At 55.8% G+C, this 26,635-nt stretch overlaps 1 protein-coding gene across 2 annotated transcripts in view; it reads right to left on the bottom strand.

Moving 5' to 3' along the window:
• PDE2A (phosphodiesterase 2A) overlaps positions 1-26,404 on the bottom strand; it is an 89,850-nt gene extending 63,446 nt beyond the window's left edge. The window contains exon 1 of one of the 2 annotated variants that reach the window (XM_070425562.1): positions 26,128-26,404. In XM_070425562.1, coding sequence (XP_070281663.1) covers positions 26,128-26,198 — 71 coding nt within the window. In that variant the 5' untranslated portion in view covers positions 26,199-26,404. Of the gene's footprint in view, positions 1-104; positions 143-26,127 lie in introns of those variants that run through there. The other variant, XM_070425563.1, reaches the window with a different exon arrangement.
• Between the last annotated feature and the right edge of the window lie 231 nt (positions 26,405-26,635).

Raw genomic sequence — 26,635 nt, forward strand, 5'->3', positions numbered from 1 at the left:
CCCTGATCGCCCGCTCTCAAGTCTTCCGGACTTGAGACCCCGCCAGGGAGCCGGCGCCCAGCCTTCGCTCCGGTCTCCTGCCCCTCGGCCCCTCCTTTCACTACCTCGCAGGGCTCGCCTCTCGGAGCCCCTCTCCTGTCGGGTCACATCCTCTTCCCCGTCACCTAGGAAGTCCCGGAGCCAGACCAGCGCCACGAGGCAGAGCGCAGTGAAGGGGAGTGCCGGGGGTGGGGAGCGGGGGCGGGGGGGGGGCGGTAAAAGAGGCGGGAAGGGGCCGGTGACAAATTACTAGGAGCCTGGGCTTGCTCCTCTTCCAGGAAAAAATGGTGAAGTCAGGGAGGATTTTGGAGGATGCGCTAAGACGGACCGACCCTGGGAGCAGGAGCAAATCTGTGAAGGAGACACGTGCGCACAGACACGAGCGCACACAAGGGCAGGCGCACGCTCCTGAGCGGGGGTAGGAGCCCTGGAACCCCAGCAGCACCAGGCATGCCGGTCTGCGTCGGCGTCCTCGGCAGCCGGAGAGGATGCGGGCCCCCGGGCACGCGGGCCGCAGTTCGGCGGTGGGACCCGCGCTCGCGGAGCGCACTTCTCCGCAGAGCCTCTGCACTCGGGCGCCTGCGACAGCCGCGACGCGCCTGCGCCCCCTGCTGTCCCATCGCGGCGGCGCAGCCGGGCCCTACTTGGCGGTCAGCCTGGCTGGGAGGATGGGGTAGGAGGTCACCCGGGCTAGCTCTCCGCCGGAGCCCACCCGGTTCCTCTCCTTCTCTTGGCGTGAAATCAGCCGCGGCGGGGGGACGTGTCTGGACTAGAGGATGCGCTTGGGCCTCTCCTGGCCTTTGCCAACAACTTGCTGCATGACCTTGGTGAGATTCCCCTCCCCGATTTCTGGGCCTCAGTTTTCTCATCTCCTTGACAAGACTGCCAGAAGAATCAACGCCGATGATGGTGGGAAGACCGCCAGAGTCCCGACAGCCCTCGCTGTGGTCTGACCTGAATCTTTCCCACTGCACTGTGGGTCCCTCGTTCTGCATCTCTGCATCTCTCCCCTCCCCCCTTGGAAGGTGACTCAGTGAGCCCCCCGCCTCCCAGCCTCCCCACCTCACTGGGCTGATTCATCTGGGCCCTTTCTCCCAAGGGAGTGATTTCATTCATGTTGAGTCACTGAGCCTAGTCCTCCAGGACTCGGTCCAGGCACCTGGCACACAGGCTGTGCGACCAGCCCAGGGAAAGGCCCTTCGTGCCAGGATTTCCCCCACCTCTCTTTCTGGGGCTCAGCTCTAGACATGCTTCTTCCCCTGCTCAGACACCTGAGTGACGCCTACCACCAGCACAGTAAAGCCCACCCCCTCCGCCTGCCTGGCAGACCCTCTGTCACTTAGCCCTGGCTTGTTTTCCCAGCTTTGACCCTTTCCCCGCCATTCCTTAAATCTATACTTCCTGTTCTTTTCGGATGGATGAATGACTCATTCTCACTTTCAAGCCTTCACCCATGCCACCCCACCCCCAGTGCCCTCCAGATCCTGTTAATCTGCTTATCATTCAGGGGCTCCCCAGAGCCCCCCACCCTCCCAGGAGGCTACCTTAGTCCTCCGGGTTCCCCTTGGTGTCTTTCCTGGGAGTCATGTCCGGGGGGAATGGGGAGGGGGAGGGAACATCTCTATCCCTGAGTGATCCAGGCCAAGTCAATGTAGTATTTTACTGCATCTTCAAACTAGGGGCAATTTGTCTTGCTTATAAACACTGTAAAAAACATTACATGGGCTCAGATGTGTAAAGGTTCTGGCCCAGAAAAGGCCCTCCTTTGCCCTTTTTGGCCTCAGTTTCCTGCTCTGTTAAGAGAGTGACTGATATTAGGGCTATTGTAAGAAGTGAGTCTGAGCCCAGTGCACAAATCTGTTGGTAAATCCTGGGCACCTGTCACCAGGTCCGTGCAAGGCTCTGGATGCCCTCGGTGGGACACAGGTTCCCAGAAAGTATCTGTTATGGCCACTGGCCAGAGCTTTCTGTTCTTCAGGGGAGGCCGGCCATCTCAGATCCCACGGCCAAGAGCCAACCCTGGCCTGGCACAGCTACCATCTGTTGGGCTCTCAGTCCTAAGCAGGACCTCCACACACTCACCTTTTTAAAAATATATATATTTTTATTGATTTCAGAGAGGAATGGAGAGGGAGAGAGAGATGGAAACATCAATAATGAGAGAGAATCATTGATCAGCTGCCTCCTGCACGGCCCCCTCCAGGGATCAAGCCTGCTACTGGGACCTGTGCCCCTACTGGGAACCGAACCGTGACCTCCTGGTTCATAGGCGACGCTCAACCACTGAGCCATGCCGGCGGAGCAGCACTCACCTTCTGAGAAGTTATTTCTGAAATCTTACTTGGTCTCTTACACTGCAGCTCAATAGCTGGGGCCCCAGGAACACCTGTGTCTCTCTCAACTTGGAGAGATTTGCATGTGTCAATCCTTTAGATGCAGGCATTCCTCAGAGGGTTCGAGTCCTAACTCTGCCACAGACTTGCTGTGTGACTCTGGGCAGGCCACTGCACTCCTGTGGGCCTCCTTTTCCTCGTCTGTGAAACGGGAACACGCTAGATTCAATAAACAAACTGCTTTCTTTTGATGCCTGGCAGGATACAGTCCTTTCGCAAAGATCCCCTTCATGTAATCCTTGAAATTCTCCCACCAGCTCCCTCCCAGAAGAGGCAACTGAGGCTCCTCAAGGTGGCAAGGTGACAAGCCTTGCCCCGGCTCTCACAGCCAGAAAGTGACCCTTGCTCCAAGGCCAGGACTCCTCCACTCCCTGAGTCTACATTCTGTGATTCTGGGCTGGGTTCTCGCCCTGGCTCATGCCTGGGCCACCTTCCCACCAACCCCACCACCACCAATACCAGATATTTTTAAATGCTCCCAGATGCTTCTAATTTGCTGCCAGGTTTACAAACCCTGGATTAGGTGCATCTTGGCTGATCTCAGTACCATGGAATTAAGGGTCAGGGATGGCCTACCTGGGGCTTGGGGCTCTGTGTCTGAGAGGCTTTAACATTTATTAAGCACTTACTGTGTGCCTCACATTTCATCTTCTCAACAACAGTATAAGGAAGGATCTATTATTAGCCATATCTTACAGATAAGGAAAACTGAGGCTCAGGATGACTAAGGAACGTGCCCACAGTCACACAGCTGAGACTAGAGAGCCAAAATTCAAATCCAGGTGATCTGGCTATCTGTGTGCCTTAAATTCACGCCCCAGCCCCGAGGAAAGGTGTGTGAGAAAAACAGATTTCTCCACCTCTCCTTTTGTCCCCAACAGTGCAGTCACTGAACCACGGAAGTAGCTGGCCCAGCCCCTCTAGCCCCCCTTTTTCATCTCCCCACTTTATGGGCCACTCTAAGGTACCCAGTGACCCCGCTACCTCATGGTAGGTATTTTTGGAGAAGGTGACTCATCCAAGAGTCTGGATAATGGGTCCCTTGGCCTCAGGCCCTGTCCAGGAGCCGACCTGCCCTTGTTCCTAATAAATGGTACCTCTGTGGGCCACTTCCTCACCCAGGACTGGTGAGCAGACTTTCCACCTTACCCTCTCTCATCTGAGACCATTGTATCAGCAGACCCTCAATAGACCACAAATCTGCTCCCACCCCCAACCATGTGTCCTGCTTCTATGAGCCTGTCTGGTGTCTGACATGCATCTATCCTGTTGCTGCTATCCATGGTCAGACTTCCAGACACACACACACACACACACACACCCCGTTCAAACCTAGCCCTGCCCTGACATGCTGGGTGACCTGGGCAAGGCTCTGGCTCTCTCTGGCCTCAGACTTCTCGGCAGCTTTGAAGGTTAGCCTGGTTCTCTTTGAGGGCTCAGGCAGCTCAGGTGGAGGGAGGCAGGATCCAGGTCGGCCTAGGTGGGCAGAAGACAGCTTTCCTGAACAGGCAGGCTCACCAGGCCCAAGGACTGAGCAAGGACCAGATCCCAACACAGGAAGCTCCTTAGGAGAGAGCGTGTGTGACTTGGTCTCCCCATGGCTTAGAGTGGAACCCACAGACTAAAGAGGCCTCCACCCTCCGAGGGGGCCTGCAAGGGGACAATCCAAGAAGCACCCTGAGGAAGCTGACATCTCTGTGGGTTTGTGTCCATCCAGAGCCTTCCCTCAGCACTTCAGCTCTGAAGAGGCCATGGGTGCAAACCACCCTTAGGTAGCTGTGTGTGTGGGGGGGGGGGGGGGGGGTGCACGTGTATGTGTGTGTGTGTGTGTGTGTGTGTGTGTGTGTAAGGCCCTGCACCCAGGTCTGTGAGCATGATGTGGGTGAGGGCCGGAGAGAATGAGTACAGGTTTGTAAATTTATCTGTGAGGATGTGTGATTCTTCCATGGTTTAGCTGAACTTGCCTGTGTGTACACAAATATGTGTGTGTGTCTATAGAATATGCAGATGTGTGTGTGCAAACAAGTATGTGTCTGTGTGCAGGTGTGAATGTGTATGCACACATGCAGGTATGTGTGTACGGTTGTATGTGTTCACAAGTGTCCAAGTATGGCACCTATGGGCATTCATATATGAATGCGTGTACAAATGTGTGAGTATGAGTGTACCCAAATGCACACCAACCAGAGGTGCTGCCACTAGCCACTAGCCCAGGTCAGCCCTGGGTGACTGCTGGCTGTGGCCCCGGATGTGGGAGTGGCCCTCACAGAGAAAGAACTGGCTGCAGACAGGTGCTGGGGACAATATGGATTTGGGCTCTGGGTGGGCAGGGCCCGCTCCCAGATGTCCTACAGCAGCTAGAGTTCAAAAGAGCACAGGCTGAGTGAACTCACGGCCCATGATGAGGGGGGTATGGGGTGCGGGATGGATCAGCCATAGGTCTCATTCACTCCATATCATTTCCATGTTATTTGCTTCTATATTTGTCTTGCCTACAGCAGATGGATGGCTCCATGACCCTAGAAGGGGAAGGGACCTGTAGGATTCTAGTCAAGGACTAATCCAGGACCTGCTGGCTTACATGGAGGCTGAGGTCCAGGGATTTGGGCTTTAGCACACCTTATGCCTTGGTATCTGCTTCTTACCATCCATGAACCCTGAGATCCTTCCACTACACAAGGGTCCCCCAGGCCACTCACAGTCATATACATGCTCACTGTCTTTCCACCAATACACCCCCCCTCACTCCTACACACAGACACTCCTACACACAGACACCCCTACACACATCCCTATATGCATGATCACATGCTCCTACACAGAGAGGTACAGATGGGACATCTGCCCAGTGTCTCCTTTGGGGACCCTGTGCCTTTTTCTCCTGATGCCCATAGATGCTGGAATCATCTTTTCTTCACCCAAGCCTCCGCCTGCCTCACTCACACCCTCACGTCTCCCCCTTGCCCACAGGATAAAGTTGGAGCCCTGGTCCTGCCTTCATGCCCTTAACCCTCACCTCCTCACACCCCTGATGCTGACTCCTCCCACAGCACCATCCTGTCAAACTCTGATCGGTTCTGAGCCCTAATTCCCATAGAAACCAGGAAGGAAGATGAGCAAAAGGAAAGACAGATTCCAGCTTTCTCAGCAGCTCTACCTACCTCCCCAGCTTTGGGCAAAGGTAGGAAAATGAGCTCTAGGCTCCCATCCCACCCCAGGACAGACTCAGGTGCTCAGCTCCCCAACCCCAACCGCCATCTTCAGGAGCCTGGGGCAATGCAGAGCGAGTGCAGCGTGAGAAACCCTCCTGCAACGTCCACTGAGCCCTGACCCCTCACTGAACCCCGTCCCCGCACTGAGCCCCGTCCCCTCACTGAGCCCCGACCCCTCACTGAGCCCCGTCCTCTCACTGAGCCCACTTCTCTCATGCCCCATGCCCTTACCCACCTCATCGTCTCCCCTCACTGGTGCCTCCTGACTTCCAGTCTGTAGGATTCTCTAGTGCTGCTTTGGTTTCAGCCCTAGGATGTTTCCTCCTGAGCTTTGACTAGCAAGCTGGGGGGTGGAAGAAGGCAGGCCTGACCCAGGCCCAGGGTTGCTGCCCAGAATCCCGCCCAGCCTTGCCTGGACGGCTGCAGCCTCCAAGCTGCCCAGCTTCCCTCCACTGAATATTCCTGGGCTGACTCTGTTCCAAGGGGTGCCTCAGTCTGCCGTCAGCCACTGGCCCCAGCCCCCCCCCCCCCCCGCCACGCACATGTACACACACACACACACACACACACACTCACACACACACACACACACACACACACACACACCAGGGCTGCTCAGAGCTGAGCCCATGAGAAGGGCTACCAGGCACAAAATTCTAAGGAGAGAGGGAAGGAGGGAGGGATGGAGGGAGGGAGGGGGAGGGAAGGAGGGGGAGGGGGAGGGAGGGAAGGAGGAAGGGAGAGAGAGAGAACGAGCCTAAGCAACAGGGACCCACAGCTCATGCTCTGAAACTCCCTGCCAATTCATTTAGGGAGGCCCCAGTGTGTGGCTTTGAGGTTCCAAGAACTCACAGAGTTTTGTGTTCTAAGAAAATCAGAGCCTCTATTATAACTCCCCATGTCTTTTTTTTTTTTTAATTCTCACCAGAGGATAAGTAGAAGGGAGGGAGGAGGGGGGGAGAGAAAGAAATCTCGAGGTAAGAGGGACACATGGATTGGCTGCCTCCCACACGTGTCCCTACTGGGGCAGGGGAGCCTGCAACCGAGGTATGTGCCCTTGACCGGGAATCAAACCCTCAACACTTCAGTCTGAAGGCTGGCGCTCTAACCACTGAGCCACCGGCCAGGGCTATAATGCCCCATGATTTGAAGTATCTGTACTTTCTACATTCTATGAAGGTGAGAGTTAGGGTCTGGAGGATGTAGGCGCCCAAGATCCTAATAGCCTATTATCCTAACTGCCTGAGACGCCAGGACTCCCCGACTCCAACACCAGGGTTTTCCTCAGAACCTGGTGGTCTATGGGCTTGAGCCTCTGTGCAGACCAGGTAAGAGTGGGCCCCAGCGAACCCCTGCACATGTGAGGTGCGTGCCAGCCTCCACCGTTTTGCATGCACCCTTGTCTGTGCTTAGGGTTCCACACCTGCTCTCTGCTAATTACAGCCGAACTTTAACGGGGGAGGGAGGGCATTGCCACCAGTGACTACCTTCCGAGGGCCATTTAATCCGACTTTACAATTGATCAGACGGAGGTCCTGGGGACAGGTGGTCATTTGTCACTCAGCCGGAAGTAGTGGGACAGCAACCCAAACCTGGCCCCCGAAAACCCGTGTCTCCCAGTAGCTGGCTAGCTCCCCAAAAGAGCCTGGGAGCCTCCTTCTCAGTCCCTCCTCCGAGTTGGGGCCACCCTGGAGCAGCTCCTCTCACCCGCGAGGGGCCCCCCCAGCTCCGGAAGGCAGAGACCGTGGTCCCTTCTTGTCTCACTACCCCAAGCTAGAGGCAGTTTAGAGCCCCGTTTCCTGTCCTGATTGATCCACAGGCGCTCGATCCACAAAGACTCCTTAATGGGACTGGGAGATGTGGCGTTCCGTTTCTAAGCACCCGTCGCTATGGAAGCCAGGTGCTGCCAGCTCAAAGCCTAGCAACAAGGCTCCGGGTGGGGTGGGGAGGTGCGGGGCGGAGGGCATTGTCAGGGGCTCCCGAGGCAGCCAGCAAGAGAGGAGGGCTGGGCCTGCCGCCCTGGCTGGGCTGCAAAGGGAGGAAGGAGGCAGAGAGGGCAGGGCCAGGCAGAGAGAGACTTGCAGAGACCGACAAAGGGAATCCAGAGACAGCGAACGGCAGAGACACGGTCAGAAAGAGGGAGATGCGGAAGGTAGAAGACAAGTGCTGGTCAGAGTCTGGGAGACCACTGAGACAGACAATTGGCAGGGAGGGACTGACTCGCAGACAGGCTGGCTCCCTGGCAGGGAGAGAGTGTGCCCGGGAGCAGGAGGAAGCCACAGGGGAATGACAGAGATGGATGGGCCCGTGGCAGGAGGAGATAAGCCTGAGGCAGGAGGCAGTATAGAGGCAGATAATAAAGAGGACTGGGAACAGAGGGGCAGGCGGGGCACGCAGATGGGGCGGCAGAGCAAACAGCAGCAGGGCAAGGCGGCGGCAGTCTGAGGACAGGGCGCAAGGTCCCAGGAGCCCTGAGCTGGCCCCAGTCCCGGGCCCCTACTCAGGGGTCTGCCCATCGGTGGCCTGGGCATCACCAGCCCTGTACAAACACCCCACCACCCGGTCTCCCCCGGAACACAGAGCCATCTGGGCACTCACTCGTGGCAAAGGGACTGGTCAGAGATCCCAAGTCTCCCTACCCCCCAGGGACAGGTCAGCAGGCCTTGGGGATCCGCCCAGAACTTCCTCCCCACCCTCACCCGGTCCGACCACTCCCTGGTTACCATGGAGGCACCATCAGTACAGACAGCACACTTGTCCCCCTGCCACAGGGAATGAGCCTAAGATGCAAGCCCCTTCTTCTTCAACAGTCAGCCCAGACCCAAGGGTGGAGCAGACAGCATCCGTGGAGAGACGGCCCACAGCTGTCCCTCTCGGGCTGTGTCTAGGGAAGGCAGGCTTGGGGGAACCCAGGGCAGCCGACCCCTCAGGGACAGGGAAGTGGCAGGCGCTTGACAGGTGACATATTGTTAATCCTCAGGGCAACCCTTGAGGACAGTGACTTGCCCTAAGGGGCCTGAAGCAGAGCTTGAATCCAGGTTTCTAGGGGCCAGTGCAAGTTGGAGGGCCCCGTGGAGGCCCCCCTGCCAGGGTGGAGACAGTCGCTCCAGGAAGGGGGGCAATCCCAGCCTGCTCAGGGGCCCTTCCCAGAGAGAAGCGGGGTTGGGTCCCAGGCCCTGCTCTGGCCACCATTCCTCCCAAAAGCAGACATCCCCCGCCTCATGTCAAAATGGGTGACAGGGTTGCCTAGACTCTGCCAGGTGTCAGGTCTCTCTCTCTCTCTCCCTCTCCCTCTCCCTCATTTCTCTCCTAATTGTTAACACTGTCAGCAGCACCTGACAGGCACTTTGGGAGCTCATGTGCCCTTAGAGGCACCCCATCTGCCCCCAGAGCCTTGCTCTCCCCAAACTCCTGAGGGAGGGACGAGACAAAGATTAAGCAAACACCTACTATGTGACCCTGGTGATGTGAAGCCCTTGACATTCATTATCTCATTAAATTGTCCACAGGGAGCTCTGAGAGTTCACCCGCCTTTTGCAGCTCCTGGCCCCTGGCCTCCCTGCCCACCCTCCCCCCACCTCCCAGCACCAGTAGGTGCACACAGGTGCCTGGGAACTGGTAGTTTGATTTTCAGCTGCAGTGCCCATGGTGGGAGGCAGTGGGAGAAGAAGGGGGAAGGTGTAGGGTTGGCAGGTGGAAGGTGAGAGAAAGAGGGAAGGGAGAGCGGGGGAGGGGCAGGGGACAGCAGGCTGCTGCACACCAGCCTCACTACACACACACACACACACACACACACACACACACCCTGCACGCTGGGCCTGGGCCACAGCCCAGAAGATCGACCCACGGCGCCATACTCCCTCGAGCCCCAGTTCCTGGAAGGCGGCACTGCAGGAACTATTGATCTGCCTCCCAGCCTCCTCCTCCTGCTGCCTGGAGACTGCCTCCTCCATGCAGCCCCCCAGCTGACTGGTGTCCCTGCCAGGGTGAGAGTGAGCAGCCCGGGGACAGTGAGCAGTGACCCCTCCGCTCTTCCTCCTCCTCAGGAAGCTGGTCCAGGTGGGTGGGAAGTGCAAGGTCCGACACCAAGGTTCATGTTCATGCATGCACATGTCTGTATGTGCACGTGTGTGCACGCATGTGTGTGCATGTGTGCATGCATAAATAGGTCAGTAGGGCAGATGAGTTGTAAATACAAGATGTGAACCATACAACCTGGGTTCAAATCCCAGCTCCTCCATTTCCTGGCTATGGAACCTTGTGCAAGTCACCACCCCTCTGAGCTGCAGTTTCCGTATCTGTACAGTGGGGTTACCAATAATCACCAGCTAATAGGGAGAATGAGATTATACACACAGAATTCTGGCACAGGGCATGGCTCACAGTAGTTTTTGATACATGAAAGCTTGTATTACTGTTACTGTGAGGTGTGTGTGTGTGTGTGTGTGTGTGTGTGTGTGTGTGTAGGTATCCTTGGAAGACCCAGGAGTGATTCTGGCACTCCAGCAAGGGGGTATAGGGTGCTCCCTAACCCTCAACTGCTCTAGAGTAGGGGCTGCAGCCCCCAGCTTGGTCTCAGAGAAAGGAGACCTACGGCACCTCCCTAAATACACCACCTGGCTGGGCGAGGCTGTGTGAGGGAGATGGATGGCTTGGTGGCCACCAGGCAGGACTGGTGATTAGGAGACTAACAGCCCCGCATCCGGAAAGGAATGGGAGGGAGGCTGAACTGTGGGGCCATCCATCAGAGCTGGCAGGCCCAGCAAAGCTGTACAGCGAGATGGAAGAGAGGCAAGGGGACAGCTGTGAGGTGGGGGAAGTGTGGGCCAGCTAAGGGCCAGGCAGCCAGGCTCAGCCCAGCACTGACCCTTTCAATAGCCCTGAGTGAGTCACTGTAACCTCAGAACCTCGGGTTCTTCCTCATGTCTCTGCCCAGATAAATTCCAGCCACAGCAGATCCAGTATCAGGCCCAGGGACAAGAGGAGCCCCGGGGAGGGTGTGAGGGCTTCAGAGATGCTCTTACTCCTGGGTGCCCAACGCAGCCAAAGATCTCGAAGGGTGCAGAGTAAGGGGACGTGGCAGTGTCTGGGCTGAGAGCCCAAAGACCCACGTTTGAATCAATTTATGACCCTAATCCCTTGCTGACCTTAGCCGAGCCCCTGACTTCTCAGGTCCGTCCCTGAATGCCCTCCCCCACTACCGTTACCACACGCATGCTCAGTGTCAGACAGAGGAGTGAAGGGCCATTAGCAAGGCCCTTGCAAATTTCATTCAAACCAAGGGCAAAGCCTGGCAGACGAGGCTCAGTGGTTGAGCATTGACCTATGAACCAGGAGGTCACAGGTTTGATCGGTCGGGGCATATGCCTGGGTTGCAGGCTCCATCCCAAGTGTGGGGTGTGCAGGAGGCAGCTGATCAATGATTCTCTCTCATCACTGAAGTTTCTATCTCTCTCTCTCTCCCTCTCCCTTCCTCTGTGAGATCAATAAAATATATATATTAAAAAACAACAACAACCTACAAACAAAAACTGAGGGCATGGGCCCTCCCCTGCTTTTGGAGGAGCAGTTACCTGGGAGAATCCTGGCCTGCAAGTCTGGGGCAGGAGGTCCTGTGTGGGTTAGTAGGACCTGCAGGCCCAGGGTCTCTAATGACCTCAGCGAGCTTGATCCAGTCACTTACCTCTCTGGGCCTCAGTTTCCCCATCCCGGAAACCAAACAAGCAACCACAACACTCTTCATGGGCTCCTCTTTCCTTGTGAGACAAACTGCAAACTCACTGCGCCCACTCCCTCCCAGGAACCCACTTCCATCCTACACTTAGGCTGCCCTGGGCTGTGTCAACCCCCATCCCTCCTTGTGTGCCCGCCTCTGACCTCCGTCTCTCCACTGGGGCGTCTCCGCACTCAACAGGGCCAGAGGCACCACATGCCTTCCCGGGAGTGTCTGGGTCCCCATCTCACTGAGCTCTCAGGGTGAGAGGCCAGGCTGACCTGGTTCCCAGGGTGGGGGAAGAGGTGGGCAGCTCAGGGCCTCCAACGGGGATGGCACTCAGAGCAAATGAAAGGAAGGAAAGGAGAAAGAAGGGAGGGAGAAATGAAAAGAAAGCGATAAGAAAGGAGGGAGGGAGGGAGACAATTGTCCCCAAGGCCCATTTGGATCTAACAATCTGAATGAACTCTAGTTCACTCCAGATGGAGCGCCCACACCCCACCCCCCGCTCACCTCACCCCCACTCCCCTTTGGGCCCCAGCTCTTGTCACACACATTTGAAGAAAGGCCCAGAGCCAAAGGGGTCACTGGCCTCTGCGTGCACCCTGAATGGAGGCTAAGAACATGCCCGGTCGTCATAGCGATGCTGCGATGCTGTCATCACTAATTCATCACCCTGGCCCTGGGAGGCCAGCGAGGTGTGAGGAGCGCTGGTCAGAGCTGATGAGAGCAGCCAGTGGGAGCCGGAGTCTTGGGGCTGTGGCCTGGGGGAGGGTCAGGGATTAAGTTCCATTTCTCCATCCAGCTGTGTCCTCCCTCAGTCTCCTAAGCCCTGGGAGGAGAGACACAGACTTCTTCCCAGTCTGTCCTGTGCACCTACTGTGTGTCCAGCTCAGTCGAACCACAGAGATGGGGGTCGGTGAATGCCGGATAGAAAGTCCCCCACCCCAGTGTCTGTGAGCATGTGTCCATGCCCTACTGTCCCCAATAGGGCAGGGGGATGTCCCTCTAATGTCACAGGCACTGAGAAGGGGTGAGGGAAGATGGAGGAAATAAGTCATCTTGTGCCCCCTCCAGGCAGGCATGTGCCAGATATTCTTAAAAAGTAACCCATTCAATCCTCCCAGAAAACCTCCAAGGTTGGAATTTTTACTCCATTGTACAGATGCCTGCATGTTCTTTCTGCCTAAATCCTCCCAGCCAATCCTGCCTGCTCCTCCTCCTCCAGGAAGACTTCCAGGCTGCCCACCGCATCCCCCCTCCTCTAAACTCCCAGCGCTGGTGGGTGCCAGTCCTGGTCTCCCCAGTCAGACTGACTGCTGGCTCCTCCTTCACCACCCTGGGCTGTGAAGGGCTCACAGGTTTGTTTTTTTTCTGTCCCTCAAGGGGCAGAAAGGCCAGACTCCACCTGCCAGGCACCCCTGTCCTCCTCTGACCCAGTTCCTTCATTCCCGGAACCTCGAAACAAGGAATCCACTTGGAGCAAGAGAGTGGGGATGAAGCTAATGGCACTCACTCACCACGTGTTTACTGAACACTTAGTGATGAGTGGCCTGTGAATGGATCTCAAGACACAACAGTGAACAAAAGGAAACATTCCTGCGCTTTTGGAGATTTGGATCCTGTAAGCTCAGCCCCGGGGTCTGCTTTACACACACCGACTAGTACTCGTTCTTGTAATATGTATGAGCTTGGTATTATTATGCCCATTTTACAGTGAAGAAAACTGAAGATTAGAGTGACAGGAACTTGCCCAAGGCCACACGGCTAGCAACCAGTAAAGGCAGGATGCAAACCCAGAGGTGTCTGACCCCCACCTCTCATGCCTGTTAAGTTCCTGGTGGGGCAGGGGGGTCACAGACCTAGTCCCTGCCCTCAGGAGTTCCGAATCTAGTTTCCCCGCCAGGTCTCCAATAAGCACCACTGGGAAGTGCTCCCTGAGTCTGATCTGAGTCCCTCCTGCTGCGCTCTAACTCGGTCTCTCTGTGTTGGGGCCTCAGTGGGGCGGAGGATCAGCTGCCCTCTCCTTGCCGACACCTGGGGTGCCTCCCTGAGCTCCCAGACCTTTCTCCACCCCCACCCTGCACAGAGGCCTCCCCCACAGGAGGGAGTGAGGTGTATTCTAAAAATACCTTAATCCCTCCCTGCTTGTGCTCTCATTAAACTGAGTGAGTCACTACTTTAAGTAATTTATTGCTAGTTACATAATTGCTTTAATATTTGGTTCCAGATCTGGGGAACAAAAGTGCTCCCCTTCTTTTCAGAGACTTGCTAATCCACAGAGGGGTGTAAGGCCCCAAGTGGGGAGATAGGAAGGGAAGTGGAGGCATCTTGGACCAGCCCCTGCTCTAGTCTGGACCGACCTATGGCCATGCCCACCAGGGTCATGGGGTGTACCTGATCCTAGGAGAGGCAGGCTGTGGGAACCCCGACTCTCCGCTCTGTCACCCACTCTGTGTGTTCCTGAGGCCACCACTCCCAGCTGCCCAAGCCCTCAGACCAAAAGCCTACCCTCAGGAGCCCATGTCCTGAGCAACCCTCCCCTCCACACCTCACCGCCTCTGCCTACCCACAGGAACCAGGCCCAGAAAGGGCGAGCAGCTCCTTGGCACCTCCCAGCTTGTCAGAGGCACCTCCACTCCCTGTGCCCAGCTTGTCGGCTGGAGGAAAATCCAGCACCTCTCTCAGCCCTGTGAGAAGTCACGCCCCCAAGGGGACTGACTGCAAAGGGCATAAGGGAAGTTGGTGGGTGGGAGGGGGGGGGATAATAAAATATTCCTTTCTTGATTGAAAGGGTGGTTATATGACTGTATGTATTTACCAAAACTCATCAAATCATACACTTTAAATTGGTGATTTTATTGTATGTAAATTATACCTTAATAAAATGGATACGAAAAATAAAATTTAAAAACGAAGTCACACCCCCCACCTTCCGGGCTCCCGTCGCGTAACAGCTGTGCAGAATCGGCAGCCATGCAGAAACCGAGGGGAGGGCGAAAGAACCAGCTGTGGGGGGCACGTAGTAGGTGCCACACCGAATCCGTGGGCTTCACTCAGCTCCAATTAGCAAGAGCTCACTGGGCACCTCCTGGGGCTACTTACACCTCCTTGATCTCATTAGCTCTCCCCGTGTTCTCTCTCACGCAGCCCAGCCGGAGAGGGGCCGAGCTGTGCACCAGGTGCACTACAAACTTTGTCTCATTTAATCCTCACTGCCGCCCTAATAAGGTGAGCTCTACTATCATCCCCTTCTCCGGCCGGGGAACAAAGGTCCCACAACCAGGAAGTGGGGGAGCTGAGGTTTGCACCAGAAGGCATTCCCCAAGGCTTGTGTTCATAATCACTCACCTCTCCTACTAGATGGCATGGCTCAGGAAGCCATGCCCGGAGGCTGTCCCTCTGACCCCAGGCCCCGAATGGTGAGGTCTTCACTAGGCTTAGAAGTAGAGGCAGGGTACACCCAAGCAAAGAAGGCGAGTGAGCGTGTGTGAGCTCAGAGAGGTGGCCAGAGGGAGGGCAGCTTTGGGAAGGAGGGAACTGGGTCAGGCAGCAAGCCTGGAAGAAACACAGAAGAAATGAGGCAGAGGGCATCCAGCTATGCCAGCCTGTGGGTTAAATGCCTGCTCAGTCCCTGAGCAGCTGGGGCTTCTTACTGCTATTCCTGATTCATTCCCCTCAAATTTGTCTCTTCCCAGTTTCTTGGCCCTAATTGCCTACTCACAACCCCAGTCACCACCTCACCAAGCACAGGCAAAAGCCTTCATCCCAAAACTTGTCAAAGACTGGGGAGTGCCATGTGGCTGGGGAGTGCTCCAAGGTTGAGGAGTATGGAAGGGAAACCAAGACCTGCAGATGATAGAAACCAGCCCGGTGAAGGGAGGGGCATCAAGGAAGGGTGTTCCAGGCAAAGGGAACAGCATATGCAACGGCCCAGAGGTGAGAGATGCTGCACAGGTTGGGACCCAAAGCTCACTGGTCCTGGCTACCTGATGGGCCTATGCGGAGTGTCCGTGTACTGCGGGTCTGCCCCATGCGTGCTGAGTCACGTCCGTGTTGCCCACCTGGGTGTGTACACCTGGGCTGTGTGCACAGGTGCCGCAGTTCATTGTTTCTAGGTCAGTTTTTAGATTCATCCTTGCCTGTTTCTCTGTGTGTATTGATATGTGTTGTGTGTGTGTGCTGTTGTCTGCTTCATTGTGTGTGCACTCCTGTGTCTGTTGAGTTTTTGTTTATGTGTATTTGTTTCCTCATGCCTGAAGCTGTATGTTTGTGGCCAGGACACTTGATCCCTGAGCTCAGGTGGTGGTGGTGGGCGGAGGGGGGGGCGGGGGGGGGCGTGCAGCCTGGGGCAGGGGGTGATGGAGCTGGGATCCAGTTGCACACAATAGCACCTAATGACCGTAGCGCACTTAGTGGGGGTGAAGCTGCACCGGAGACGCTAATTAACACTGATACTGAGTCAGCGGCCTGGGGCCCTGTGGAGGCTGTAAGTGGATTCCCACTGGCACATAACACTTGGATGAGCTGGCTGGGCCAAGGCCTCTAACCACCCAGCACCAGGAGGGGACCATCTCACTGACCGTCTCCCAGGGAGGCCAAGGCCTAGGCCAGCCGTGGGCAAACTACGGCCTGCAGGGCCGGATCCGGCCCGTTTGAAATGAATAAAACTAAAAAAAAAAAAAAGACCGTACCCTTTTATGTAATGATGTTTACTTTGAACTTATATTAGTTCACACAAACACTCCATCCATGCTTTTGTTCGGCCCTCCGGTCCAGTTTAAGAACCCATTGTGGCCCTCGAGTCAAAAAGTTTGCCCACCCCTGGCCTAGGCTCTAAACAGCAAGAAGGATTGAGCTCAAACTCCAGGACGAAGGTCTTAAAAAGGAGGATTTTCATTAAACTTGGCAGCGGACAGGTGATAAGGGATGAGGCAACAGTGACACAGCTCTGCTCTTGGGGCTGTGGTCTGAGGGGGTGACTTCTGATGCCATGGATGGCGCTCTGGAGTGTGGAAGCCACAGGCCCGGCGAGGCAGGGAGGGGTGCTCCTGGAGGGGTCTAAGTGGCCACACCTCCCTGCACTGGTGGGTGGACACTGGGGAGCGAGGGCCACAGCTCAGGTGGGTGAGCAAGCGGGTGGGGGCTGCCCCTGTTTCTCTGGCCTGTTTATGTATCTCACCTGTCCTCAGCCACCCCCCACGCAGCTCTCTTGCCTCTCACCTGAGTCTCCACACCAGCCTCCCCGCTGGCTCCTCTAACCCTTCGCTCGGAGCTTCCTAAACCCAAAGATCCCCACGGCCCGAACGGCCCTCTCCAGCGGCCGCTGTGCTGCCCAGGCAGGGAGCAGGGCTGGCACTGCAGGAAGGAGCTCCAGGGCAACACCGCCAGGACTCGGAGAACAGGACCAAGTGGGTATTCACAGGCAGGGCCTGGCTTCTGCTCCGAGACCCACCAGCTGTGTGACCTTGGGCAGGTTGGCACCGTCTCTGGGCTTCAGTTTCCCATCACCCACTGGTCCCTCCAGATCTTCCAGATATCCGCCCTTTCGCTGCGCTCTGCTCCGGAGGCTGGCTTCCAGTTAGGCTTCATGTCCCCCACACCCTTGCCCTCTGGCCTCAGTTGGGTTCTGCCAATGGGGGTGGGAGAGCATTCACACCTGGGGTATTTACACCCTCACCCACCCCACCTGCTCTGATCTGGAGCACTCTTCTTGCCCCTCTGGCCTCTCAGATGCTCGTCCTAAGCACCTCGACATGCTCAGCTGGTTCCCTTATCTTGCCCCACCTCCGTAATAGTTGCTTCATCAAACTGCCTTCAATTGAACCATGTGAGGGTGTCATCCATCTCCCCTCTACAAAGTAGGGCTAACTCCTTGGAGGATAGTTGAGGTGATCACACAGGTGGTTTTAAAATATAAAGGGCATCTGTAAGCCTTAGCTCTCTCCATCCAGCCCCCAAACGCCGCCCCACATAAAGCTGTCAGCTAACTGAGTTCTCTGGTGTGGGGAGGATGCAATACCAAGCCACCTGCTTCTCTCCTCTCCCACCCAATGCCCGCCCAGCTGCCTGCACAGGAAGCTCCCACCCCTGCTCATCCAGAGCCAACGTCTGTGCCCCCAGCCATGGGCCTCCTACCTCAGAGCCCCCCACAACTCAGCACAAAGCAAGCTGTCCGTCTGCCTGTCTGCTCCTGCTGCAGCAGCACTGAACCGGCAAAGCTGTGGAGTTGCCCGGTCCTAGCTCTCACCGCCCCCACCATCTCCACCAGCGCGTCCCCACATCCAGCCCTGCCTCCAGTTCCAACTTCCAGGAAGACACATTCGTCTCCAGTTTCCCAGGGAAGGGGCCTCCCTGTTTTCAGCTCGACAGGCTAACCTACACATTCCCACTGCCCAAGCTGTGTGTGTGGGGGGAGGGGGGCCCCGGGGGGGGCACTCTGGGCTCAAACCTCCCCATGCCGAGTGGGCTGAGGCATGTCCCTCTCTGGCCCCTCCGTGGCAGCTACACTCCAATGGACCTCGGAGAGCTTGCACCCAACTTTCCTGTAGGGCAGGAGTCTCATCTGCAGGCTCCCTAACCAGGCTGCCCAGTGCCCACTCACACCTCCCACCCCAGACAGGAAGTTCATCCCATCCTCCTAAGGCAGCCCCTTCCCTAGGGGACTGCCTGCCACCCTTGCACTGAGCCAAGCTGGGCCTCCAGGACTCTCCACCACCCCAGTGCTGTCTCAGTACTGAGTTCAAGGAGAGATTATAGGAAAAGCCTTAGGATAATAGAAACCTGAAAAAGCATCTGATGCAAAGATGAGGAAATTGAGGTCTCAAAGAGGCCCCTCCCCTGGTCCTACCCCACTACTGGCTCCTCTCCATGGAGTCTCCATGCTCCCTGAAATGACAGACTTCACAAGTTCCCAGGAGGAATCTCACAGCAGGCAGAAGCTCTGGTCCAAATTTCAAAGGCTGCATCTGAGGCCTGGGAGGAGTGGAAATGCCCAGGTATGGGAGGTGGCCTCATGCCAAGACTTAGATATCTACTCTGAGCTCCCCATTTGCTCAAGAGCCTGGAGGGAGAGAGGGAGAGAGGGAGGCAGGGAGGCAGGGAGGCAGGGAGAGAGGAAGGGAGGGAGGCTAGACACACCGCTCTCTCTGCTCCAAGCCCTGCCATCTGGCCCTGGACCCGGCTGTGTGACCCTGGATTAATCACTACCCCTCTCTGAGCTTCAGTATTTGCATCTATACAACAAAAGGACTGGGCTGGGTGTCCCTGAAACTCTAGTGGGGTGCTGGTGGGACCATTAAGAGTTCTTAGGAGTATGAAACCTAGACACTCCTCAGCCATGTCTAGCATATCAACCTAACAGCCCCAGATCCTGCTGACTCAACCTGAGCCCGAACACAAAGACCACCTGACCCTCTCGGGGTCCTCACTGATGGGGGGTTCCCAGATTCCCCGGAGGAAATGCCAGCCCCACACATGACAACCCTTCAGCCCAAGTCCACACACATCTTATCGCTCCCTTCAGGCAGGTAGGAGCCAGGAGAGAAAGTGTTGAGTCGCCAGACCTGGGGCCTGGCCTTGCTGGGTCAGCAGAGCAGGTGCCTGTGCCTTCACACACATTCTCTCCCCCACGCCCTCACACTCACACATGGACACATGTGCCTTCACACACATTCTCTCCCCCATGCCCTCACACTCACACATGGACACATGTGCCTTCACACACATTCTCTCCCCCACGCCCTCACACTCACACATGGACACATGTGCCTTCACACACATTCTCTCCCCCACGCCCTCACACTCACACATGGACACATGTGCCTTCACACACATTCACTCCCACTGCCCTCACACTCACACATGGACACATGTGCCTTCACACACATTCTCTCCCACTGCCCTCACACTCACACATGGACACATGTGCCTTCACACACATTCACTCCCCCACACCCTCACACTCATACATGGACACCATATGCCCAGAGATCCACATCCACACACAGTTTTACTGGGACACACGCACATAACACTACACACAGGTATACACACGCAAGCCACATTTACATGTACATAACTATTTACCAATAAATCAGGCATAAAAATGGACGTTCACATGTTCACACATATGAATATGTCCACACTTTTATACAAACACTGATGCACATGCTCTCACCCTCTCAGACCTATATACATACATGCACAACTGGAAGCTCACATTCAGGCGCACACACACACACACACACACACAGATACAAAGAAACACAAAGAAACCAACCAATCTCACCCTCATCTCAGTAATTCACAATCTAATAGAAACCCAGACCCCAGCTGCAATGTCATTCTAAATCCATGTCCAAATCAGCCTGTCCCAGAACTGTGAGGAGAAACTTTCTTGTCTGCTGGCTTAATCCTTCCAGTGTGTCTGTCCCTGCTGTGTTGAGGTCCAGCCTTTCCTCAGCCTTCCTCCCCTCCCTCCCGCCCCCAATCAATTTCAGCAAGGCCCTCCCACCCCTGGCCCAGTGGAAGTGAAGGAAAATGGGCTGTCCTCTCTCCTCCCTTCATCTCTGCTCCTTGTCCAGCTTTGTCCCTCCCTCTCTTCGGCCTTTCACACATAAGGAAGATTCAGGCTGGAAGGGATGGTATGTGACAGCATCCCCTGCTGGAGACATGTGGCATTACAGAACAGCTCTATGGTACATGGCCATTACTCCCCAGGCTGGAGTGGAAGGGAGTAGGGTAAAAGGAAAAGGAAGAAGAGGAAGAGGAGGAAGAGGAGGAAGAAGTGTGGAGGAGGAGAAGGAGCAAAATGCTGGGAGCACCAAGGATGGAGTTTAGAAGCTTCAGCCTGTCTTGCGGTTCTCCACTCCAATCCATTCAGCCCAGGCTGCAAGATCAATCTTCCCAAAGCCCAGCTCTAATCAGGCCCTGCTCCTGCTCAAAACCCTTGGGCAGTGACAAGTCCAAACTCTGAGCCTGGAATCAATCTCTTAGCCTCACATCCCAAGGAGCCCAGCCCTTGCCTTTTTCCCTTGAGCTGGGTCTTAGCTCAGCTGCTCCTCTAATTGTCCATATCTTGCCTGCCCTTCAAGGCCCGGCCCTTGCCGCCTGGAGGATAATCCATGGAAAGAGCAGGGGCTTTGGGGACAGGAAGACCTGTGCTCCAGGCCTGGCCCCATCAGTCACTGGCTGAATACCTCTGGGCAAATGATTTCCCCTCTCAGATCCTCTGTTGTTCATCCAGAAAGCAGCAGTCTCTTGTGTTTGTGGTGAGGATTAAATGGGATCATGGATGTGAAAACAGTGCTCTGGAGGCTGTAAACTTTTGTGCGAATTGGTGAAGAGTGATAATTATGGCTTAATCCTTTTATCCCTGCCCCCACCTGCACTCCCAACACACAGCAGGCTGAGGGACTCCTGAGGGAAGGGATTGAGGCTGCTTCACCTTTGGGCCCCACATCCCCCAGCACTCCCCAGGGCCCATCCCCAGCCAGACTCAGCAGTGGAGCTGGATCCAAAAAGGGGCAGGACTAAGTGTTCTTACTGCAAATTCACACTGGACTACAACTCCCAGCATGACCCACAGACTGCCATGGGCGTGGCCTCAGGTTTAAACCCTTTCTAACCAAGCCCTTTCCTCCATTGTATTCTCTGAGGATTAGTCTCAGACCGACAGGGCAGCCCGAGGAAGCGGTCACATGTCTCTGAGGCCCCTGGACCCCTCCCACAGAGCACCCACACTTCTCACCATTCCCCCCACCACGGCTCCATTTCAGACCTCCTGTCTCCCACACAACGACAGCTTCTGGGCTCTCAGCTCCTGGGCTCTCAGCTCTTGCCTCTCCCGCTCTGGGCCCCACTGAATCTTTCTAAAACTGTAGGTGCATGTGGGCGGTTCATCATGGCAGCAGCTAACCTTTATAAGCACCTGCTCCATGCTTGGCACTCTGCTCTCCACTTCCAGATTCTTCAGGAAAGTCTTATTATTCCCAAGCCACTACTCACATGGAGGGTCAGAGAAGTTAAGTAAGTTGCCCAGGACCATACAACTACAAAGTAATGGTGCTGCAATTTGAACCTTTGCCTGTCTGCCACCTTCTCTATCCTATTTCAAAGCCTCCTCTGAGCCCAGGGTTGCCATCCAGAGTGAGACTCAGAAGCCCCAGGGTCCACATATCTCATCAACTGCACTGTTGGGAAGTCCTCCCAATGTCCGATCTAAATCTCTTCTGCTGCACCAAGCCCCGGCTGCCTCCTGGTTTTCAGGACGGGCAGTGAGAAGGGTGACTTCAGGGACTTCAAAAATTGGGTCACGTCACTGGGGACCTGGCCTTTCCCAGGGAGTGGGCAGCTGAACAATGGGAGATAAATGTGTGGAAACATCCCTGTTACTAAATATATCAACTCCTGAGAGGATGGGGGTGCTGAAAGGGAGCCCGTGGCCCAGACCCCGGAGGCCACGATCTTGAGGCTCAGGCAAGCTGGGTGCTCAGAGCAGCAAAGACTGCTCTTGCCCTCCTGGTGGCTGAAACCGAGGGGGTGTGAGCCCAGCACTAAAAGGGTGATGTCTCATCTTCCAGGTCAAAGCTGCCAAGCCCGAGCTGGCTGATTTACATATTACTTTGCATTCATTTGCATGGCACTTTCTGGATGGGGCCCACATTCTTCAACCACTGCCCCTCCCCATTTCCAGGGTCTTTTTTTTTTTTTTTTTCACTGAACACCCCATTCTCAAGCAAGGAGGAGCCCCTCAGCAGAACTGCTGGGGGCATGAGGAGAGACCAAGAAGTTGTAGACAGAAAATGCTTCCTATGGTCTACCCTCCGTTCCCCACTCCCGCTGCCCTTCACGCCTAGGTCACTGAACTCCCACAGTTCCCACACATGCACAGCTCTCCTCAAGGCCTTGCATGCGGCCTTCCTTCTTCCTGGAGCTGGCCCTCAATGCTGCCTAGAGCGGTGACCCTTCCTTCTAAGGCCAGCCCCAAAGCCCTCCCCTCTTAAATGCTTGCCCCTGACATGGGCAGAGGTAGGAAAGACCATGGCTTCCCTCTGCATGGCCACTGGCTCTGTGGAGCCGCCATGTTTGGTTGAGCAGCAACCCAGTGAATGGCTGCTGAATGAACCAAGGAATGAATGAATCCCCATCCCCCATGTCTCTCTGAATCCCTCTGGGCCCCTCTCCCTGGATGCCATCACTCACCTGGAAAGCCAGGAGGTCCCACAGCCCCTCTGTGCTGGTAGGATGGTCTTGCTGTTGTCTATGCTCACTCCCTTCTCTGGCCATGCCGCCTTCGTTATCATTATTTTTAGAGAAGGGTCAGGGGCTGCCCGATTTTAGTTTTACCATCTGTTCATCTCTCTCTGCCCAGGATGTATTCATTCTACTCCTGAACCATTATGCCTCAGCCTGGCCTTGCTTAGAGGGAAGGACAGTGACCAGGATAGAGCAACAACACCAGGCCAGGCAGGTATCCTGGAGCAGCCAGGCCCTGTGATGAGCCCAGGGCAGATGTAACCACTGTAAGGGAAGGGCTGCCCGAGAGGGAAGGGATGAGCATCCTGTCCCTCGGGGTATGTAAGCTGGGCTGGACAGACCTGCGAGTGAACTGCAGGGAGGAATGAAGCAACTTCTAGAAGGTGGCCCGGATGCTCATCATATCCTCTCCCACCAGAGGCTGCACTGAGCCTGGGGGTCCAGCCTTTTGCTGTGAGTAGGGGAGCTGGATGGGTAAGGAGCTCACACACAGGACATCACAGGGGAAGTCTCACTCGGCTGTATTTTTGAACCTATGGCATCGGAGAAAGAGACTTCAGGGTGAGTCAGAGGGTGAGAGAACCAAGGAGGACTTCCTAGGGGAGGCTTCCTATTCAAAAGCCTTTCCCCAGCTCCTTAAACCCAGAAGGAAAAGTCCAAACCCCTTTACCTGGCACTTGAGACCCTGCAGAGTCTGGCCCCTTCTGCTCTCTCTTCTTTTCAATGTTCCTGCCAACCCAAACTCTTACTGCCCCTGGAACATGCCACACTTTCTTACATCTACCCACCTTTACATGCTGTTCCCTCTGCTCTTCCCTGCTTGGGCAATTCCTATCCATTCTTCAAGATTCAGTTCAAATGTCTCTTCCTCTGAACCCCTGGCTGGGTGTGGCCCCCATAGTTCTGGGGCTTACCTCTGCAAGCACTGTCCACACGGCAGGCTTCTAAGGTTCCACTTCTGCCTCCCTCATCAGACTGGGCACCCCCTCAGGGCAGGGTCTGGGTTGGTGTCCTCTCTGTGTCCCCAGTGACCAGCCCAGTCAGCACCAAGCAGGCACTGGGGAGTCCCTGTTGGATAAGTGACTGAATAAATGAATGGACGCATGCAGGAATGGAAGCGTGCTGCGAGGGTAGACTGTATCGGCAAGCAGCAGAGGCCTGAGGCATGCAGGCCCGACCACACAGCAGCATGCTGAGGGTGAGACTCCCAGTCCATTAAAACTGAAGGGGGTACCGCCAGGAGTTCTGCCTCCCTCATTTGGCTAGATCCCAGCCAAGCCATCAGTAGTCCTTGGAGACAGGAGGCTGGAGTGGGAAGCAGGAAGAGTGGCAGGAGTTTCTTGGTGGGCAGGGGGAGCTGGGGGGTGTGGGGAGCCTAAAGGCAGTTAACCCTCACTGAGCCGACCCAACTCAAGCAAACAAGAGGTCCCACGCGGGGTCTGAAGGAGGAGACTGAGGCTCAGGTTTGCTGAAGAGCTTCAGCCCCAGCCTTGCAGCCAGAGGAGGATGACAATGCCACAGCCTCAGTTTCCCTGTTTGAGAAACGATGGCCCTGTGATCTCTGACCCTCTGCATCCTGGCTAGAGACCCTGCAGGGGCTCCCCACTACTTTATGTGTCTGAGGCTTCCAGCTATCCTGCACCTCCAAGCCTGAGCTGCCTCATGCTCCCTTCCCCATGCTCTTCCAAGCCCTCCAGGCTCTCCCTTCAGGAAGCCTTGGTTTCATCTGCACCTTGGCCCACTCACACCCAGACCTCATGATGCCTGCATTGGCCAGGCCTCCACACTGGCCTCCTGGCCATCTCTCTCCCAATTCAACTCTGACAGCACCATCGAGGCAGCTTTTTAAAACCCAAATTTGATGATGCCTCTCCACTGCATCATACCTTCCTGGACTCCCCAGGTCCCTCAGGATAAAGCCCAAGAGGCCTGGGGCTCAAAGTGCTGCAGGACGTGGTTCCTGCCTAACCTCCAGCCTTCTGCTGCACATGCCCCATCCCAACCCAGGGCCTTTGCTCATGCTGTACCCACTCCACTCTCCACCTGTTAGCTTGATCCTGGTCTTCACAGTGTAACTATTCTCAAGCTATTTGTCTAGGGAGCTTAGAAGGCCCCAGAGGGCAGAGGCATTCTTGCCTGTCTTTCTGCATCTCCCTACAGGGTGTAAAATGAACTGTCCTGGACTCATGGAGGTGGCCACATGTTCAGGCGCCCCCACCCTGCTTCAGTGGGCCAGTGTCCCAGCTGTGTCCTCAACCACCTAAGAAAACAGCCATCCATGCACACTCAGTTAAACACACACATATAGTCACACACATGCACCAGCCACACAAGGACCAACAAACATACTCATGCACACTAGCACCCTGATTATACACCCACATCAGGACATTTAGGCTAACAGTCACACACACACACACACACACACACACACACACACACACAGTAATACTAATATTCACACACTAACAAGTAAACCCACACACATGAATGCACATGGAATCAAACAACATGCTCAATATTGAGTCGTCTATTTTGTAGACACAGCACACATATTAACATGCATGCCTACATACACATTCAAACGAACACACATGCACACACCTACACACAGACACCAATCTGCACTCAATCTCTCACAATCACACTGGGATGCTCACACCCTGCTCTTCACATCCACCAAAGACCCCAGAACTCACAGGCCCCTGTATACCCCGCGTGTCCCCTTGCACCCCCCACACATGTCCCCTTGCACCCCACACATGTACAAACATACATATACCCTCAGGTAGCCTGGCATGGACCTGTCGCCTCAGCAACCCTCAGACGGTGGAGGGGCACCTCCTCCACTCACCTGCACGTGCATCCCCTGCACGTGGGCAAACACGAGGCTGGTGCACAGGGGCCTCATTCCAATGAACACTGTGGCTCTGACTGGGACAGGTGATTTGGGGTAAATTCGCCTAAACTGGCAGCTCTCAATCCCAATCCCAGTTCCATGGAGGGCAGTTGCTCCAGACTCTCTCCTGCTCCAGAGCCACTCATTCATTTTTGTGTAACCGCCCCCCCAACACACACACACACACACACACACACACACTGGTTGTCCGGACGGTCCCTCTCCAAGGTCCTGAATTAATCGATCCGCCACCGAGCTCCTTGGAACCCCTCACCCAACCCCCCACCCACTGCAGACCTCCCCCAACCCCAGCCCCTGAAGGCATGATTCCGGTTTATTACCAAACCATCCCCCAACCACCAGCTCTTCTGTGGGACCCCAGACACACCACCCCCTAGATTGACACCAGGCATCCCTGCCCTATACAAAGCCCACCCCCACCCCCCCGCTGCGATTCCAGAGTCCAGCAACCAGGTGCCCAGGAGCCTGATCGATCATCCCACGTGGCTCAGCTCCATACCAAACCCAGCTCCTTGGAGGGACTCTCAGGACCCCGTCCGTGGCACCTCTTGCAGCCACTCACACAGACCGCAACCCCTCAACAGTACTCACGGCTCAGCCGGTCGCGCTGCCGGGTACTGCTGGCTCCTGCAGAGGATGGAGTGGCCGCATGCCTGCCCCATCACTCCTCATCATCTGCCTCCCCAGCCAGACTAAGGTGGCACTCTGCCCTTCCCACCCTGCCCGGGGTTCCAGGCAGGGCGCCTGGTCCAGCAAGCACGGGGACCAAGAGCAGCAGCCTGACCCCGACTCAGCCTGGACTCAGCACCCCAATCCAGCTCTGCTGCCCTGGCTTCTCCCGGCTGCTCTCGCCTCTCCCGCTGCCACTGCCTCTGCCGCTAGGCTGGCTGGCTGGCTCTGGGAGGAGGTTGGAGTTCTGATAATGCAGAAGGGGGAGGGGAGAAGGAGGAGGCGGGGGAGAGAGAGAGAGAGAGAGAGAGAGAGAGAGAGAGAGAGAGAGAGAGAGAGAGGAAGGTAGAGAGAAACTCTGGCTGGAAGAGGACAAGAAATACACACAGAGGAAGAGACTGAGAGAGAAACAGAGAGGAAAGGGGACAGA

This window comes from Myotis yumanensis, unplaced genomic scaffold (genome assembly GCF_028538775.1).
Source record: "Myotis yumanensis isolate MYYU_CA2020_CCGP unplaced genomic scaffold, mMyoYum1.0.hap1 SCAF_10, whole genome shotgun sequence".
Taxonomy (NCBI): Eukaryota; Metazoa; Chordata; class Mammalia; order Chiroptera; family Vespertilionidae; genus Myotis; species Myotis yumanensis.